The 15,472-nt window shown below is 39.5% G+C and overlaps 2 protein-coding genes across 8 annotated transcripts in view; both read left to right on the forward strand.

Moving 5' to 3' along the window:
- Positions 1–7,060, forward strand: part of LOC139766121 (uncharacterized) — a 74,762-nt gene extending 67,702 nt beyond the window's left edge. For all 6 annotated transcript variants that reach the window (XM_071694338.1, XM_071694342.1, XM_071694341.1 and 3 more), the window contains 6 exons: positions 6–140; positions 3,692–3,862; positions 5,388–5,447; positions 5,658–5,766; positions 6,448–6,573; positions 6,659–7,060. In XM_071694338.1, the coding sequence (XP_071550439.1) occupies positions 6–140; positions 3,692–3,862; positions 5,388–5,447; positions 5,658–5,766; positions 6,448–6,573; positions 6,659–6,669 (612 nt within the window). In that variant the 3' untranslated portion in view covers positions 6,670–7,060. The remainder of the gene's footprint in view (positions 1–5; positions 141–3,691; positions 3,863–5,387; positions 5,448–5,657; positions 5,767–6,447; positions 6,574–6,658) is intronic.
- An 8,132-nt stretch (positions 7,061–15,192) lies between these two features.
- Positions 15,193–15,472, forward strand: part of LOC139766122 (cyclin-L1) — a 73,574-nt gene continuing 73,294 nt past the window's right edge. Inside the window, exon 1 of one of the 2 annotated variants that reach the window (XM_071694345.1) lies at positions 15,193–15,429. In XM_071694345.1, the coding sequence (XP_071550446.1) occupies positions 15,220–15,429 (210 nt within the window). In that variant the 5' untranslated portion in view covers positions 15,193–15,219. The remainder of the gene's footprint in view (positions 15,430–15,472) is intronic. The other variant, XM_071694346.1, reaches the window with a different exon arrangement.

A 15,472-nucleotide genomic window follows, 5' to 3' on the forward strand; every position in this document is an offset into this window, starting at 1 on the left:
TCTAGCTGATTGTGAATGGGGACAGCTATGATGTCCCATCAGTGGGAATCCAGTCTGTCAGTTCTAAGAGTGGCATACACCCAGTTTTGGCATGGCGAAGTAATGGATGCATTTTCCTCATGGGTTCCTCCAAGCTAATGGTAGGTGTAGGAGGATTTTGAACCTCGAGAACTTGAACATTTTGGTGTTGCATATGGTGGATTTTGTCTGCTTCATGACTGTTCCTTTAGTTTCAGGCAAAAGCAAATATAAGAGCTACATACCACACAAAATATAAATACCTATGACAGTCATTGGATGCTCTGCAGCCATAAACTTTGACTCCTACACATTGAAACCAATATTTTTTTTCAATAGTCAGTATGCTCAACATTTACTTCTGTGCAACAGTCCTAGACCTTTAATTTCCAAACCACACGATAATTAACCACTAACCACAGAGAATTAAAAAGCCTACCAGCTTCTTGTTTCAACAACCTATATTCGCAGATTCATCCCACCCACAAGAAGTGCAACACTAGCAAAAAATGTATTTATTCATACTTCTTCGCTGTCTCCTGCATTAGTGAGGTAGCACAAGGAAACAGACAAAAGAATGGCCCAACCCACCCACATATGTGTATACATACATGCACATATACATACCTATGCATTTCAATGTATACATAGATATACAGACAAATGCATATATACACATGTACATATTCATACTTGCTGCCCTGAGTAATTCCCGTCGCCACCCTGTCACACATGAAATGGCTCCCCCCTCCTCCCCCACACGTACGCAAAGTAGTGCTAGGAAAGGACAGCAAAGGCCACATTCGTTCACACTTAGTCTCTAGCTGTCATGTGTAATGCACCGAAACCACAGCTGCCTTTCCACATCCAGGCCCCACAAAACTTTCCATGGTTTACCCCTGACACTTCACATGCCCTGGTTCGATCCATTGACAGCACGTCGACCCAAGTATAACACATTGTTCCACTTCACTCTATTCCTTGCACGCCTTTCACCCTCCTGCATATTCAGCCTCCGATTGCTCAAAATATTTTTCACTCCATCCTTCCACCTCCAGTTTGGTCTCCCACTTCTCCTTATTCCCTCTACCTCTGACACACATATCCTCTTTGTCAATCTTTCCTCGCTGATTCTCTCCATGTGACCAAACCATTTCAATACACCCTCTTCTGCTCTCTCAACCACACACTTTTTATTACCTGCACATGTCTCTTACCCTTTCATTACTTACTCGATCAAACCACCTCACACCACATCTTGTCCTCAAACATCTCATTTCCAACACATCCACCTTCCTCTGCACAACCCTATCTATAGCCCATGCTTCGCAATCATATAACATTGATGGAGCCACTATTCCTTCAAACATACCCATTTTTGCTTTCCGGGATAATGTTCTCGCCGTTCCACTTATTCTTCAATGCTCCCAGAACCTTCGCCCCCTCCCACACCCTGTGACTTGCTTCCGCTTCCATGGTTCCATCCGCTGTTAAATCCACTCCCAGATAACTAAGACACTTGACTTCCTCCAGTTTTTCTCCATTCAAACTTGCCTCCCAGTTGCCTTGCCCCTCAACCCTACTGTACCTAATAACCTTGCTCTTATTCACATTTACTTTCAGCCTTCTTCTCTCACACGATTTACCAAACTCAGCCACCAGCGAAAAACAACTGACTTACTTCCCAAGCCTTCACATCCACAACAGACTGCGTACTTGCCCCTTTCTCCAAAACTCTTGCATTCGCCTCCCTAACAGCCCCATCCATAAACAAATTAAACAACCATGGAGACATCACGCACCCCTGCCGCAAACCGACATTCACTGGGAACCAATCGCTTTCTCTTCCTACTCGTAAACATGCCTTACATCCTCGATAAAAACTTTTCACTGCTTCTAGCAACTTACCTCCCACACCATACAATCTTGATACCTTCCACAGAGCATCTCTATCATATGCCTTCTCCAGATCCATCAATGCTACATACAAATCCATTTGTTTTTCTAAGTATTTCTTGCATACATTCTTTAAAGCAAACACCTGATCCACATGTCTTCTACCACTTCTGAAACCACACTGTTCTTCCCCAATCTGATGCTCTGTACATGCCTTGACCCTCTCAATCAATACCATCCTATATAATTTCCCAGGAATACTCAACAAACTTATACCTCTGTAATTTGAACAGTCTCCTTTATCCCCTTTGCCTTTGTACGATGGCACTATGCATGCTTTCCACCAATCCTCAGGTACTTCACCATGAGCCATACATAAATTAAATATCCTCACCAACCAGTCAACAACAGTCACCCCCTTTTTTAATAAATTCCACTGCAGTATCATCCAAACCTGCCGCCTTGCCAGCTTTCATCTTCTGCACAGCTTTCACTACCTCTTCTTTGTTTACCAAACCATTCTCATTCCCTGACCCTCTCACTTTTCACACCACCTGGACCAAAACACCCTATATTTGCCACTCTATCATCTAACACATTCAACAAACCTTCAAAATACTCACTCCATCTCTTTTTCACATCACTACTTATTACCTCCCCATTAGCCCCCTTCACCGATGTTCCTGTTTGTTCTCTTGTCTTACGTACTTTATTTACCTCTTTCCAAAACATCTTTTTTATTCTCCCTAAAATTTAATGGTACTCTCATCCCCAGCTCCCATTTGCCTTCTTTATCACCTCTTGCACCTTTCTCTTGACCTTCTGCCTCTTTTCTTTTATACATCTCCAAGTCATTTTCCCTATTTCCCTGCAAAACTCATTGAAATGCCTCTCTTCTCTTCCACTAATAATCTTACTTCATCCCACCACTTGCTACCCTTTCTAATCTGCCCACCTACGTTTCTCATGCCACAAGCATTTTTTGCGCAAGCCATCACTGCTTCCCTAAATACATCCCATGCCTCCCCCACTCCCCTTACGTCCTTTGCTCTCACCTTTTTCCATTCTGCACTCTCTCTCCTGGTACTTCATGCTAATATTAACTGACAGGCTTTAAACGACCAACCGTCCAACTGTTTTAAACACAACCCCACCAGACTTACATCCATATGAAACTACATTACCGTTGAATGTTACTTTTTCGCCTACACTCTGTGCATCTCACACCATTACAGGACTGCAAACACTGATTCAGCATATCTAAGGACCTTACATGCCCATGATGAAACTGACAGTGAAGATCCTTTCCCTACATATACACACAATCACGTGATGATATTTTGTCCTGTCCAGTGGACATGGACAGCTTTCCGAGTGCTGCAGGAACCCTGTTAAGGATGGAAAGGACTCCTGGGAATAGGGAGGTAGGGTAAGGAAGGCAGTACAGTTTATAATGCTTTGAATCTTGAAACTTCATGCATATTGGATGCTATTACTGCATTACAGGTAGAGTGTGAAGGCAAGATACATATTCTTCAACTCCATCCTCTAAGCCCTTCCCCCACAATTCTTTTAAATCAGGATGGTACCAATTTACTTGCCAGTTGCCAGCAACCTACCTACAGCCTATGATGTGCATGTTAATTCATGATTGGTTAATTTAGCTGTAACTTGACCCAGAAGGTGTTTAAGTAGTGTGGAGACTCTACATAATGTGCTTACTGACTGTCTTCATCTGATAGTTATGGACTATACACACACCTGGGCATCTTCTCAGATTATGCTGTGCCCACACCGCTTGGATGTATGGGCTCACCCCAGCCATGCAGACAGCCTTGATGGTTTATGTGGGCATTACAACTTCTATCAGGCTGATGACTTCACCAACCGGAATGGCAGTATCCACCAACTTCAATACTGGCCCTTTGCCTTCCCAACTTCTTGGCTGGTATGTAACTAATCAACAGGTACAATGTATTTGGTAGGAGTGTTGCTTGTGATTGAATTTGTTTGAAACTAATTCAAACTGAAAATAGTTGCAAAGTTAGTATTTGGTTATCTAACATGACAGATACTTCTGATTGTTTAGTCCCTACTTTAAGCAAAATATTTTTCCATCATATGCCAGTTTATAGGATTATGGTGCTTTACATGGCCATTACTTGGCTTCAAGATTCCATATGAACTTGTCAGGAGGCTTGCATATGGATTGTAAGTACGTATATTTAACAAGAAAGGGTCCTGGTGTTACCCAGGACCCTTCGAGAAGCTTCTGCTGCCCAAGGTTACACTACTGCCAATACCAAGGAAATGATGGACTTCTTTTAAAGAGTTTTCTGACAAGACTATAATCTCGCCAAAGAATTTCAAACTCTAACAGTCCACATTTTTCAGCTATTGGGAGTAGTGCAACATAGGTTTCTAGGACTTTCTGGAGAAACATCTTGGTTGACACCATATCTCTTAGAAAGTGGTCCTGCGGTAATTATAAAATGTTTTCATAAATTTTTTTCTGCTTAATGAGGCACTACCAAGAACAGTTAAAGAAATGCCTCATTTGCTCAAATCCCCACAAAGCATCATATATGGTACTCTGAAATCACACACCCTAATTAACAGGTAAGCACCACAGACCTTTCTCTGTGGTTTCTACTGGCTGTTTTGTATGACCTGATTCAACCTTTTGACAGTACATTGCTCCCCATTAACCATCTTCCTCCAGTTTGCTTTATCCCGTGCAAGTCATGTACCCTCCTGCATGTTAAGGCCCCAATAACTCGAAGCCTCATTCACTTCATCTTTCTATCTCATTCTCAGTCTTCCCTCTCTCTCGTTTCCCCCTTTTTACACAATTTCTTTTAATGGTTTCGAATTGCCTATCCTAAAAATGCATTACATTGGAGAATAAAGTATTTTATAGTACAGTATGGAGTGCTGGACCAGTAAATGATTAAATTGCCAAATTTTTTTTTATTTTTATTTTGCTTTGTCGCTGTCTCCTGCATTTGCGAGGTAGCGCAAGGAAACGGACGAAAGAAATGGCCCAACCCACCCCCCTACACATGTATATACATACACGTCCACACATGCAAATATACATACCCATACATCTCAATGTACACATATATATACACACACAGACACATACATATATACCCATGCACACAATTCACACTGTCTGCCTTTATTCATTCCCATCGCCACCTCACCACACATGGAATTACATCCCCCTCCCCCCTCATATGTGCGAGGTAGTGCTAGGAAAAGACAACAAAGGCCCCATTCATTCACATTCAGTCTCTAGCTGTCATGCAATAATGCCCGCAACCACAGCTCCCTTTTCACATCCAGGCCCCAAATAAATACATAAATTTTTAGATTTGGTTTTAACTTTTATGAAACATTAGATTCAAAATAATCTGAAGTAGTAAACTTGAAATTCACTAAAGTTAATTCAATTTTGAATCTAACAGACAAACCTTCAAAGAGAGCAGAGGTGTTACATAACATGCCATCACTGCCCTGAGGTTACAGTGAGTATAACTTGAAGATTATTACCATTTTTAGGACCAGTTGAGAGCTGGGTTACAAATTTAGTAACATCATGATGTGTAGACTCACTAGAGTATCACCATAAAGTGATATTCATTGAATGTGATATTTAATCTTGTAAATATCTGTATATTGTAAAAGACTCATATTTTTTGCTATAACAGTATTGAAATTTATTTAACACTTGACAGGCTAACCCATGCAAAGCAAAGGAATACGAGTGGGAACAATATTACAAACTATGTGAGAAGGGTCTTCTTCCTACTGTTGGAAGTGAAAATCATCTCCTCACTCATATAAGTAAGGGAATGTGGCTTTCCTACCGAAATTAGAAGCTAAGTTCCACATAAAGTAGATTTGTTAATGGAGACACTCGTATTATAGATATCTAGGGAAACTTGCTTTTTTAAACTAGCTTGAGTGCTGATCAACATTCAGCATGAAGGGTCACCATACCAGCATTATGAAAGTGTTTCATTCTTTGTTCAGCTGTAGAGACTGCCTTTAGTTCAAATCTAGCCTAGAAGGCACAGAATTGCCATGCGTTTATTTCATCACTTTTCATTAGGTGGCCTTTGATGCTTCATCTGACTGTGACCTGTCTCTTTGTATCTCCAAGAATGGTGTCATCAGTATCCATTAGTATTTATTGCCTACTCAAACATATCATTTGTCATTTTGTAATTTTTTTTTTGCCATTTCCCATTTGGTAGGGAAACAGCTGCCAGGTAAGAAGGATTAGCTAATTTCACTTCATGGTAAACTGATCCTACTTTTGCCATAATGAAGAGCCATCTCTCCAGGAAGTTCAGCTTGCATACATTGCAGTATTGTACAGTATTGGTTGGCTTGAATTTTGACTACATATCAATAATGTCTGTATTTCAGTGTGTTTGGAAATAATAATTTGGAGTGTAGATTTAGTGGTTTGTGTAAGTGCTGCTTGACACTGTACTGAATTGAACAATCATTTCATTCCAGACACATGTGCCTTTGATGTGTGCATGATGTATCAAAATGGTGAGGATCTGTATGCAGTACAGCGATGGATAGAGTGGCTGAAAGATAACTTAGAAATCTCTGTGGACATTATTGCTAGGACTGCAGGTATGGTTCAAGACCACTTTGTGTACATATAAGAATATACAATATATATATTAATCATTTATCTAACTAGTGTAAATATTTTCAGGCCATGTGTGATGGCACACATTATCCATGTGTTCAGCAGGATCAAAAGTGCTCACAGCAACTTTTGAGTTTTATCAGAAAAATGAGTTTATGATGTTCATAGTCTACTGCACACTGTTACACATCTTCCCATACAAATAAATTTTATAAATTTTCCAGTAAATTTTTGTTCATAATTTTTGCTCCTCAGCAAGATAGGGAATGATGAAAGAAATAATAGGCCATAACCATCCGGCTAAGGAAAATAGCAAGCAATTAAGAATCATACATTTGAAAACTTTCATTAAAAACTTGGGATAAACTATCAACTGCAAGTTGTGAAAGTGGAGCTGTAGTATCCAATGTAAATTATGTAAATATATTTATTATTTTTGCTAAAATAAAGCACTTTCAAATGCTTGTACTTGCCTTGTATTTTGTCTGTACAGTGTAGAAGTCTATTCATAAAACTACCAAAAGCCTTTGCAAATTGTAATGGATGAAATTTCATTACAGCATGTATACATTCCATGATAAACAAGACAGTATGATTATTTAAAACTGTATTTTGGTATATTTGTCAAAAGGCTGACTGTTTGTTACATAATACACTGTATTTCAGTATAACATTGGTCAAAAGGCTGACAAAAGTATTTAACAATTACTTATAAAGACTTTACTTTGACAATAGCTAACCATAATTGAGATAAGATAAAAGCCTAGAGAGGTGGCATCAGAACACAAGTTTTTTCATAACTGGAATCTTGGATGCTCCAGAAAAAGTATCCCTTTGAGGTACTGAAACTTAACAACTTTACCCAATTTTGAGCCTATTCACTGGAGCAGCAGCACCTAACCTCATTGGTTACGATACCGCCATTAATATCCTTATAATGTGAATCTGTGAACCAGTTTGCCCTCTTAACGGGATATGGAACATGGTAATAGGGCATTATTATGTGACCTAACATTATCTAGGTACTACTTGGGTTTTTCCTCTCTCAAACCCAATATTTCATTTTGAGAATTTATTTTTGCCTTTTGTCTATGCGTGGCTACATAGGCAGTCTAATAAAACTTTGGTATCTGTTGTTTTGGCATATTGGTGATACAGGGAAACACTTAAAAGATGTCTCGGTGAAGAAGAAACTGGTAGACTAAAATGGCACTGCAGAGGGAGGCGAATGTCAAGCCACTGATAGTAGATGAGTCATGGAGTGTGCCGAGCTGGGTGTATGTAGCTGAGGGACATACCATGATGGGAAGGCCAACCTGAGGCTGATCCTCTTCATTACCCAAGGCAATATCTTTTTTTGGGATGCTGATCTGAGCTGACGTCAGCATCGAGGGTGAAACATACTACCAATGGCTTGCTATTCAAACGTATTAAGTTTGAGGTAGTATGGGTATATACCAAAACCTCGAAGCTAACAAAAGGACTAGGTGATATCTTTGTGTTGGCAGGAGTGTACAGAGTAATGTTTACAAGTGACTCAGCTCAGAGGGAGGGAGGTTGGGTATCCCGGGACGGTAGTGGTGGGACATAAATAATTGAACAGAGCTTCTCAGTAGGTTCTGGGTCTGTCTCTGTGAAGCCCCTTGTGAGTTTGGATGTTTGCTGGCTCAGACAGTATTGGGTCTGTGTAAGTTTCGTGAAAATGGTTGTGGGTTTATGTATGTTTCATCAAAATGGTAATGGGTTTGTATGTTTCGTCAAAATGGGAGCGAGTTTATGTATGTTTCATCAAGATGTTAGTAGGTTAAGTATGTTTCGTCAGGATGTTAGTAGGTTGTGTGTTTCAAGATGTTGGTAGGTCATGTATGTTTCGTCACAATGTTATGTATGTTTAGTGAAGATATGTTATGTATGTATGGTGAAGTCCTTAGAGGGTTTATGAATGTTTCGTGATGTTAGTAGGTGTATGTTTGTTTCTTGATGATAGTGCACGTTTCGCATAGATGGTAATGGGTTATGGGTTATGCATGTTTCGTGAAAGTGGTAGTGGGTTGTGTGTGTTTCGTGAAGATGGCGGTGGGTTTATGCATGTTTCATGAAGATTGTACAAGGATTGTGTTGGATCAAGATGGGAGTCGGTTTATATGTTTCGTCAAAATTATAAGAGTTCGTCAATGTTTCGTGAGTGGTAATCGTTTATACGTGTTTCGTAAGATGTTAGTGGCTTTAAGCATGTTTCATGTTAGAGAAGTTGGTACTGGGTTTTGCATGATTCAAAATACCAGCCTTTACTTTGCATGTTTCACTAAGAAACAAGTTGTGGTCGTTAGAAGATTTGGGAAAATCACTTAAGGGTTCACAGGTTAGGGTAAAGTTAGTAGTGGTTTTATATGTTAATGAAGCTATACGTTAGTTGACAACGTTGAATGCAGTTGTGGGTTTATATGGGTGTTGTAATCAACATTTTAAACAGTCAACTGTTTACGTAGGATAGTGACGCGTCATAAGTTATTACGTAACGGGAGGTGGGTCGTTTGATGCAGTTAACCGCTGGCTTCGCCAAGAATAGTTCGCCTTTTGCCTTATTTGCATTTTACCTTGCACATTGAGTTTACAGTAATTTAATGAGATTGCCTACATTAAAGTAGGGAAAGTTTAAGTGAACACACAACGCAAACATTAACAGGAAAGATACATTTAATGTATTTGGAAATATATCTTCACACGGTGTGATATAATCTGCATTTTCATTTTAGCATCCTTACAAATTGTGTAAACATGGAATGATTTCGCCCAGTGCACCAGACTCGTTACATATTTTTCTCCCTGGCTTTGTTTGACGCACCTCTCGTGGGGAAGGACCCCCTCCATCATGGGAGCAACCCCCTCCCCCCTCATCTTGCCACCGTCAGCCCATGGAGGGAGGGCATTTATTTTTTTTTTTTTTTTCACTGCCCCTTGACCGTCATCCCCCGGGGAGGAGGCACTTTTAACTCCCCCCTCCCCTTTGCTGGGAGTGAAAGGATCCCCCCATCCCCACCACAAGTGCTTTCTAGGAAAAGTAGTGTCATTTTACCCCCTTCCAATTTGCAGGGGGGGGAGATGGACCCCTGCCGTTACCCAAGGAAAGGGGGACATTCACTCTCCAATGGGGAATAAACCTGCGACATGGCCGTAAACAGAAATGACATTAATGCATCGTAAAAATTTTACTACCTTAGCCCACGTATCACAAGGTTTATTATAGAACATTACAAAAAACGCACTAGGTAAAGGTGAAGGCTATGATGATCCATCTCTTCCTGACCTACTACTTCACAGTACCCACGCACTTCACCTCGAGATCACGTAAGCCAAAGCCACTATTCTGGTAAAAATAAGGCTCTACACTTCGTCACGAACATAAGATACCCCAGCATCGAAAATAGAGGAAACATTCAACGATCTGGGACCAAATGGTACATTGTTCTGGGAGGCAACATTAAGAAATAAGGCAGAGAATCGGAGACAACGGAGATTTATTCGAGACCTCAACGGTAGCAGTAATGTGGAGCAAACTTTGTTCTATGGAACCTTAAACCTTGAGAGAGGCACCAGCCATCCATCACTGTAGACAATGAACAATGCTTAGTTCAACTGATTAACTTTTTAAACGAAAAAGCAGCAAAATACCATATATACACGCAAACTGTCTGCCGGAGGTATATGAATAAGGTACAAAAACACGTATGTAGCAAACCATCCTCACATCTCTACACCATATGTCCGTAAACCAGTATTTATGTGCCATTTAACAACTGCATTTTCCACTGTCCAAAGTCTTCATTTTAATTCGAGTAGGATTTTGGAATATGCTATTTTATCCTAGCTCCGATTACAAGACCGGACCCAAACTAAATTATTATGGGCTGCAATGTGTTTGTAAATTTTTTTTTAAGGCTTGGGCATATTAATCTTTATCACAATGTCTGATCATTCTAGTTAAAACGAACAAAAATTATTATAAATTGCTCTTGCCACATATTGCTAAAATTTAAAAAAAAAAATAACGGAATCGAAAAAAAATAAAAAGGATGTATTTGGGCTCATAAACTTAAGAAAAAAACTGAGGAAGTTTAAAAAGAGTGAAGGTGGTGCCCGCGTGCCAGCTTATACTTGGAGCAAGTCTCCCTCGCCGGCCGCTGCTATTTCCGTTTGGCCTGGGGTTGGACGCAGGGCTCGCAGCCATGCATAGTCTGGTAGACATATTTTGTTCATGTTTTGATCTCTGTAGCCTCTGTCACCGGTGGAGGCTTGGCATATTTAGGTTCTTTCAACGGCTGGCAAATATAGGTCGAGTGGACAAACATTCACTTTGTTGTTCAGTCAGGCTTAGCGCTATATATTTTTTTTCAAAATATTTGATATTTATTATGACTATTTTGTTTGATTCATCTGATGTTCATATTGTTTTAATCTTTTTATTTGAATTTACTACACAATGTAAGTCATGAAAACAAGATCCGTTACGGTTTTCCAAATATCTTTGTTCATCTTCATATAATAATATCCTTTACATTCTTTAATGCAGTCTACTGATATCTTGGATGACAATATATGGCTGAATATAAAACCAAACTTTCCGCCATGAAAATCATAAAATCATGTGTATATGAAATGATATTATGTAAGTAGACACACACAGTATGTATCGTTAATGACGCTGCCGTGGTAAATATTTGTCGAGGGTTCTAAGATAACTAATCTTTATCATGATAAGGAATGATTAATTCCCTTTTTCTACTTTTGCTCTAATTTATGTGTATATATAGAGAGAGATGAGAGAATGTTACCGGACTTCTACATATTTATATAACTATGTATTTACTATTCTTCTCTGAAAAACGTCCAACTTTTCCATTTTTTTTTTTTCATTTGTTGAATTTACTGGATGGCCATATGATTTTCTTGTTGACTAATCCTGGCAAGTGGACAATGTCTGTGTTGAAGTTGCTAACTAGACTGCAAGGGGACGCGTCTTTGAATAATGAATCCTCTTTATTTTGTGCATGTGATTCTCTCTCTCTCTCTCCAGTATGGGGGAGAGGAGTTCTGGATTTGTGGCGCTATATATATGTATATGAAGGAAGGTACCTTAACGCTCATGGAAAATTTTTTATAAAAAGAGTATTGGGTTTGCACTTATTAGTTGTCGCCATTACTTCATCTCGCCTTCGCTCATCCTTCTTGCCCACAGCTGTGTGTGTTGCTTCCTCACGTCCATCCATGAAACCAGCCTTATTTAGTCTATAATATCTTAATTGCCGAGTTCATTCTGACACCGGAGTATGTTTGTCATTATCAGGAATTGTATGCCTGGGAAGAAAACAACTGTTGCATAATGCACCAGCTTGGGTGGACTGTACATGATGTGTCTTACTGTCCATGTACTAGAAAGCAATGTGACATTTGAGTGAACTATAACTCGCCTCTCTTAGGTTGATCCTCGTACGATTTTATGATGTGAAGTGCTTTTCATAGTTTTTTTTTTTATCTATCCTCCCTATTATAAGTGTCACAGGCAATTCTACATATTTTCTTTCCCATTCTCGTTCCTTTACGCTTACTATAGCTAAACTTTTTGGAGCACTTTCCATTTGCTGAAGTATTTTCTCTTAAGCTCTTAGTTCTATTTAGTACTTTTCTGTAGACGTCTTTCAATGGTGCTGATATCACATACAAACGTAGCCAGTTCTGCTTCAACCTCGTCAGACAAGTCATATATATATATATCAGGAATAGCAGTAGTCTCACTATTGGCCTTGAGAGAGATCTCAATACTAATTTGTACAGGAGAGAAGTTTTACATGGGAATCTATCTTTCTTTCTTTATATCCTTTATTTTTATCTCGGTATATACACTATTCGTTTAACCAGTGATATACATCCGCAGTTGTGCCATTATAAAGTATTCACATATGGCTATGGTTCCGTAATGTCCCGCTATTTCCCCTCGCCTACCTTTCGATTCTAGTTAACTCCATCATAACTAAGAGACAAGAAAGATGGAGGAGAGTACCAAAAGAACACAGCCTTGAGGAACAGCATTTGATAAGATAAGAAGTTTCTTCACCAATAGCTATCACAAGAAACCTGTCTCTGAAGACATGAAAAAAAGAGAAAGAACCAGAAAGGCCAAATGAAAGACGTGCAAAGAGGGCAATGGTGTGTGCCAAAACCACATCAAACGCTTTGCATGCATAAGTCGAGGACTACGACATAAGATTCACCAGAAATCATGAAAGGAGGACCAGATGTGAAGCTCATAAGATCGTCAGTAGATTTGGGCGACGAAAGTTGTTTTGATGACCTGTACGAGGACATTGCGATTCTAAGACTTAAAGAGAGTGAAAGAGAATTTCAAAGACTTTGGTGATAAGAGAAGCGAGGGCATTAGCGGGATGGGCTAGAACGCTCTCTGTTTTGGGAAAGAATGCACTAAGTCAGGCTTCCAAGAAGGTCAAAGTTGAGTTTTACGACATATGAAACAGGAGGTTAAAGAATGGAACTAATTGGGATACACAATCCACTGCCCAGTGGATGCAACCCACCTTTTCAAACAAACATTAGGTTGACGCCAAGGGACTGCGAGTTTTGTATTCCTATTGCCATACCTTCCATATGTTCATAGAAAACTCACAACTTGAGGTTATTAATGCCCTATGTGTAATACTGATACATCATTTACGAAGTGAATGATAACTGACAAAAGTGGAACTTTCCCTCAGTTTGAATGGCCATCTTAAAGACAGATGAGTGACCCCTCGTGGCACTGAAGGACGTTACGACCCTTGAGCACGTCGTTACAACCCTTTAGTACGACGGTACGACCTCCATGTACCATACTTGTGACCCCGAAGGATCAGGTCAATGGCTAGGCCAACATACAGTCACTCAATAGATAGTTTTAATGGAAAAATAAGTGTCCCTGGCCTCTTATTTACGCACCTATTATGCTTCTAATGGCTTCTTCGCTAAGTAGAACCATTGATACATGACTAAATTGTACTCTTGATTATCTTCCCCCAGCCCCAAGCCCACGAAATAGGTCTGGTGGGGTAATTAGTGTAATATGTCTACGACAAAAAAATGCGACGAACGACTGGTTGAACTTGCCATGACGTTGACCTTCTTACAGTGACTGATCAAATACGCCAATGACGAAGTCTGTTGGCGAGGAACTGGTAAAAGCAGATTCTCAAGTGTCTTGACGCACTTGTCGACATTCTCAAGATATTTCTGCTGGCGATTGATTCGTCACGAATTTCACCATCTGGCTTGTGACTGGTCAAACATGACACTTGTGAGCAGCGGCAGATTGGTTAAGAAAGACTGTGTGTAGCAGGGTACAAGCTATTAATACAAAGGCTTCATCTTGAAAATATCTCCTCTATTTTACCGCTTCAAATTCTCCCCAAAAACCTACACTTGTAGTGGAGTTCTAGTTGTAAGATAATATCACCCGATCTTCCACGAGAGAGAGAGAGAGAGAGAGGCAGGCGTATCAGAAGAAAGTGCCATGAGTCACATCCGTAAAAGCCACCATCTCACCGCATTAAGTGAACCCACACACTAAAGATCAACATTTTCTTTACCACAATGTGTAACGCCAAAAAATAATTACAACCTTCATTTATTGGCAATTCTAAACCATAAATAATTAAAAAAAAATGAATATCCCTCAATATAGATTATGGCGTTAAGATATTCCCAACATTTCCTAATGTCTTCAGACTTCAAATGTGTTCACCCTAGTCAATATGGCAGATTCATTATGCTGTAACGCCATATTCTCATCTGTCGATAAATATGGCGCAAGAGCATCAGTAATCGGGTGACTAATGTAGTAAAACGAAGCAGAAAACAAGAGAAGTTGTCAATTCCTTTGACATTCAACACGAGAGTAGGCGTACCAACGCTACCGACACTATTGCGTCATTGATATTAATTCATGTTGTTCCTCACTTGTTGTACATATACGTTTCCGAATATATATATATATATATATATATATATATATATATATATATATATATATCAGTGAGTATATCTTCGAGACGTGCAAGGAACTTTTCCAATTTACAAATGTCAGGAGCTTACTGCAGCCAAACTATGAATTTTGTCGTTATGTTCGATATATTTTGTTTTGAGGAAAGTGTGATATTTACTTTATCCACCCAAAAGTTTTCCGATAACAAAGCCAAGTGAAAGGTATGTTCAAGATTTTCCTGGAATCAAGCCAAGGAAAAACCAATATGTCATCATTAATAGATGTTTCAGAAATCCCTGAATTATTACTAGATAAAAAATTGGCTTTCAGTTTGCATGCCTAAGACAGTTAATTTAAAGGGAATTTGTGCAAATCAAATAATATTAATACGTAATTTTGTGGCTAAAATATATTGTACAAAACGTTTTTCTACAATTACTACAAAGTCTTTTATTCTCCGAAACAAAATCTTTTTAAAATGATTGACAAATGTTTGGATTCCATTTACGGCGGAGAAGTAACGGTTTGTAGCCTTCTTTTGTTTGACCGCTCAGGCTGCTGCCTCAAGCTCACGTCTCTTATTGACACGGGATACAAGATGGCTGCCGGGTCAACGGAGGCGATTAATCCTCCTACGAAAAAGTATGGTTCTGTAGTTATAACGTTGGAAAATGTGCTTATCCCACCGGACAAGTTATCACCAAGTCCTTCCCAGCAAGATGGCCTCGACCCGGAGATCGAAATGGACCTAAGAATACTCGGGTGTGAAATGATACAGACGGGCGGGATCCTCCTCAAGTTACCTCAGGTGAGCTGGTCTTCTTGGGAAAGTTTTGCCGATATTTATCCCT

The sequence above is a fragment of the Panulirus ornatus genome, chromosome 57 (assembly GCF_036320965.1).
Source record: "Panulirus ornatus isolate Po-2019 chromosome 57, ASM3632096v1, whole genome shotgun sequence".
Classification (NCBI taxonomy): Eukaryota; Metazoa; Arthropoda; class Malacostraca; order Decapoda; family Palinuridae; genus Panulirus; species Panulirus ornatus.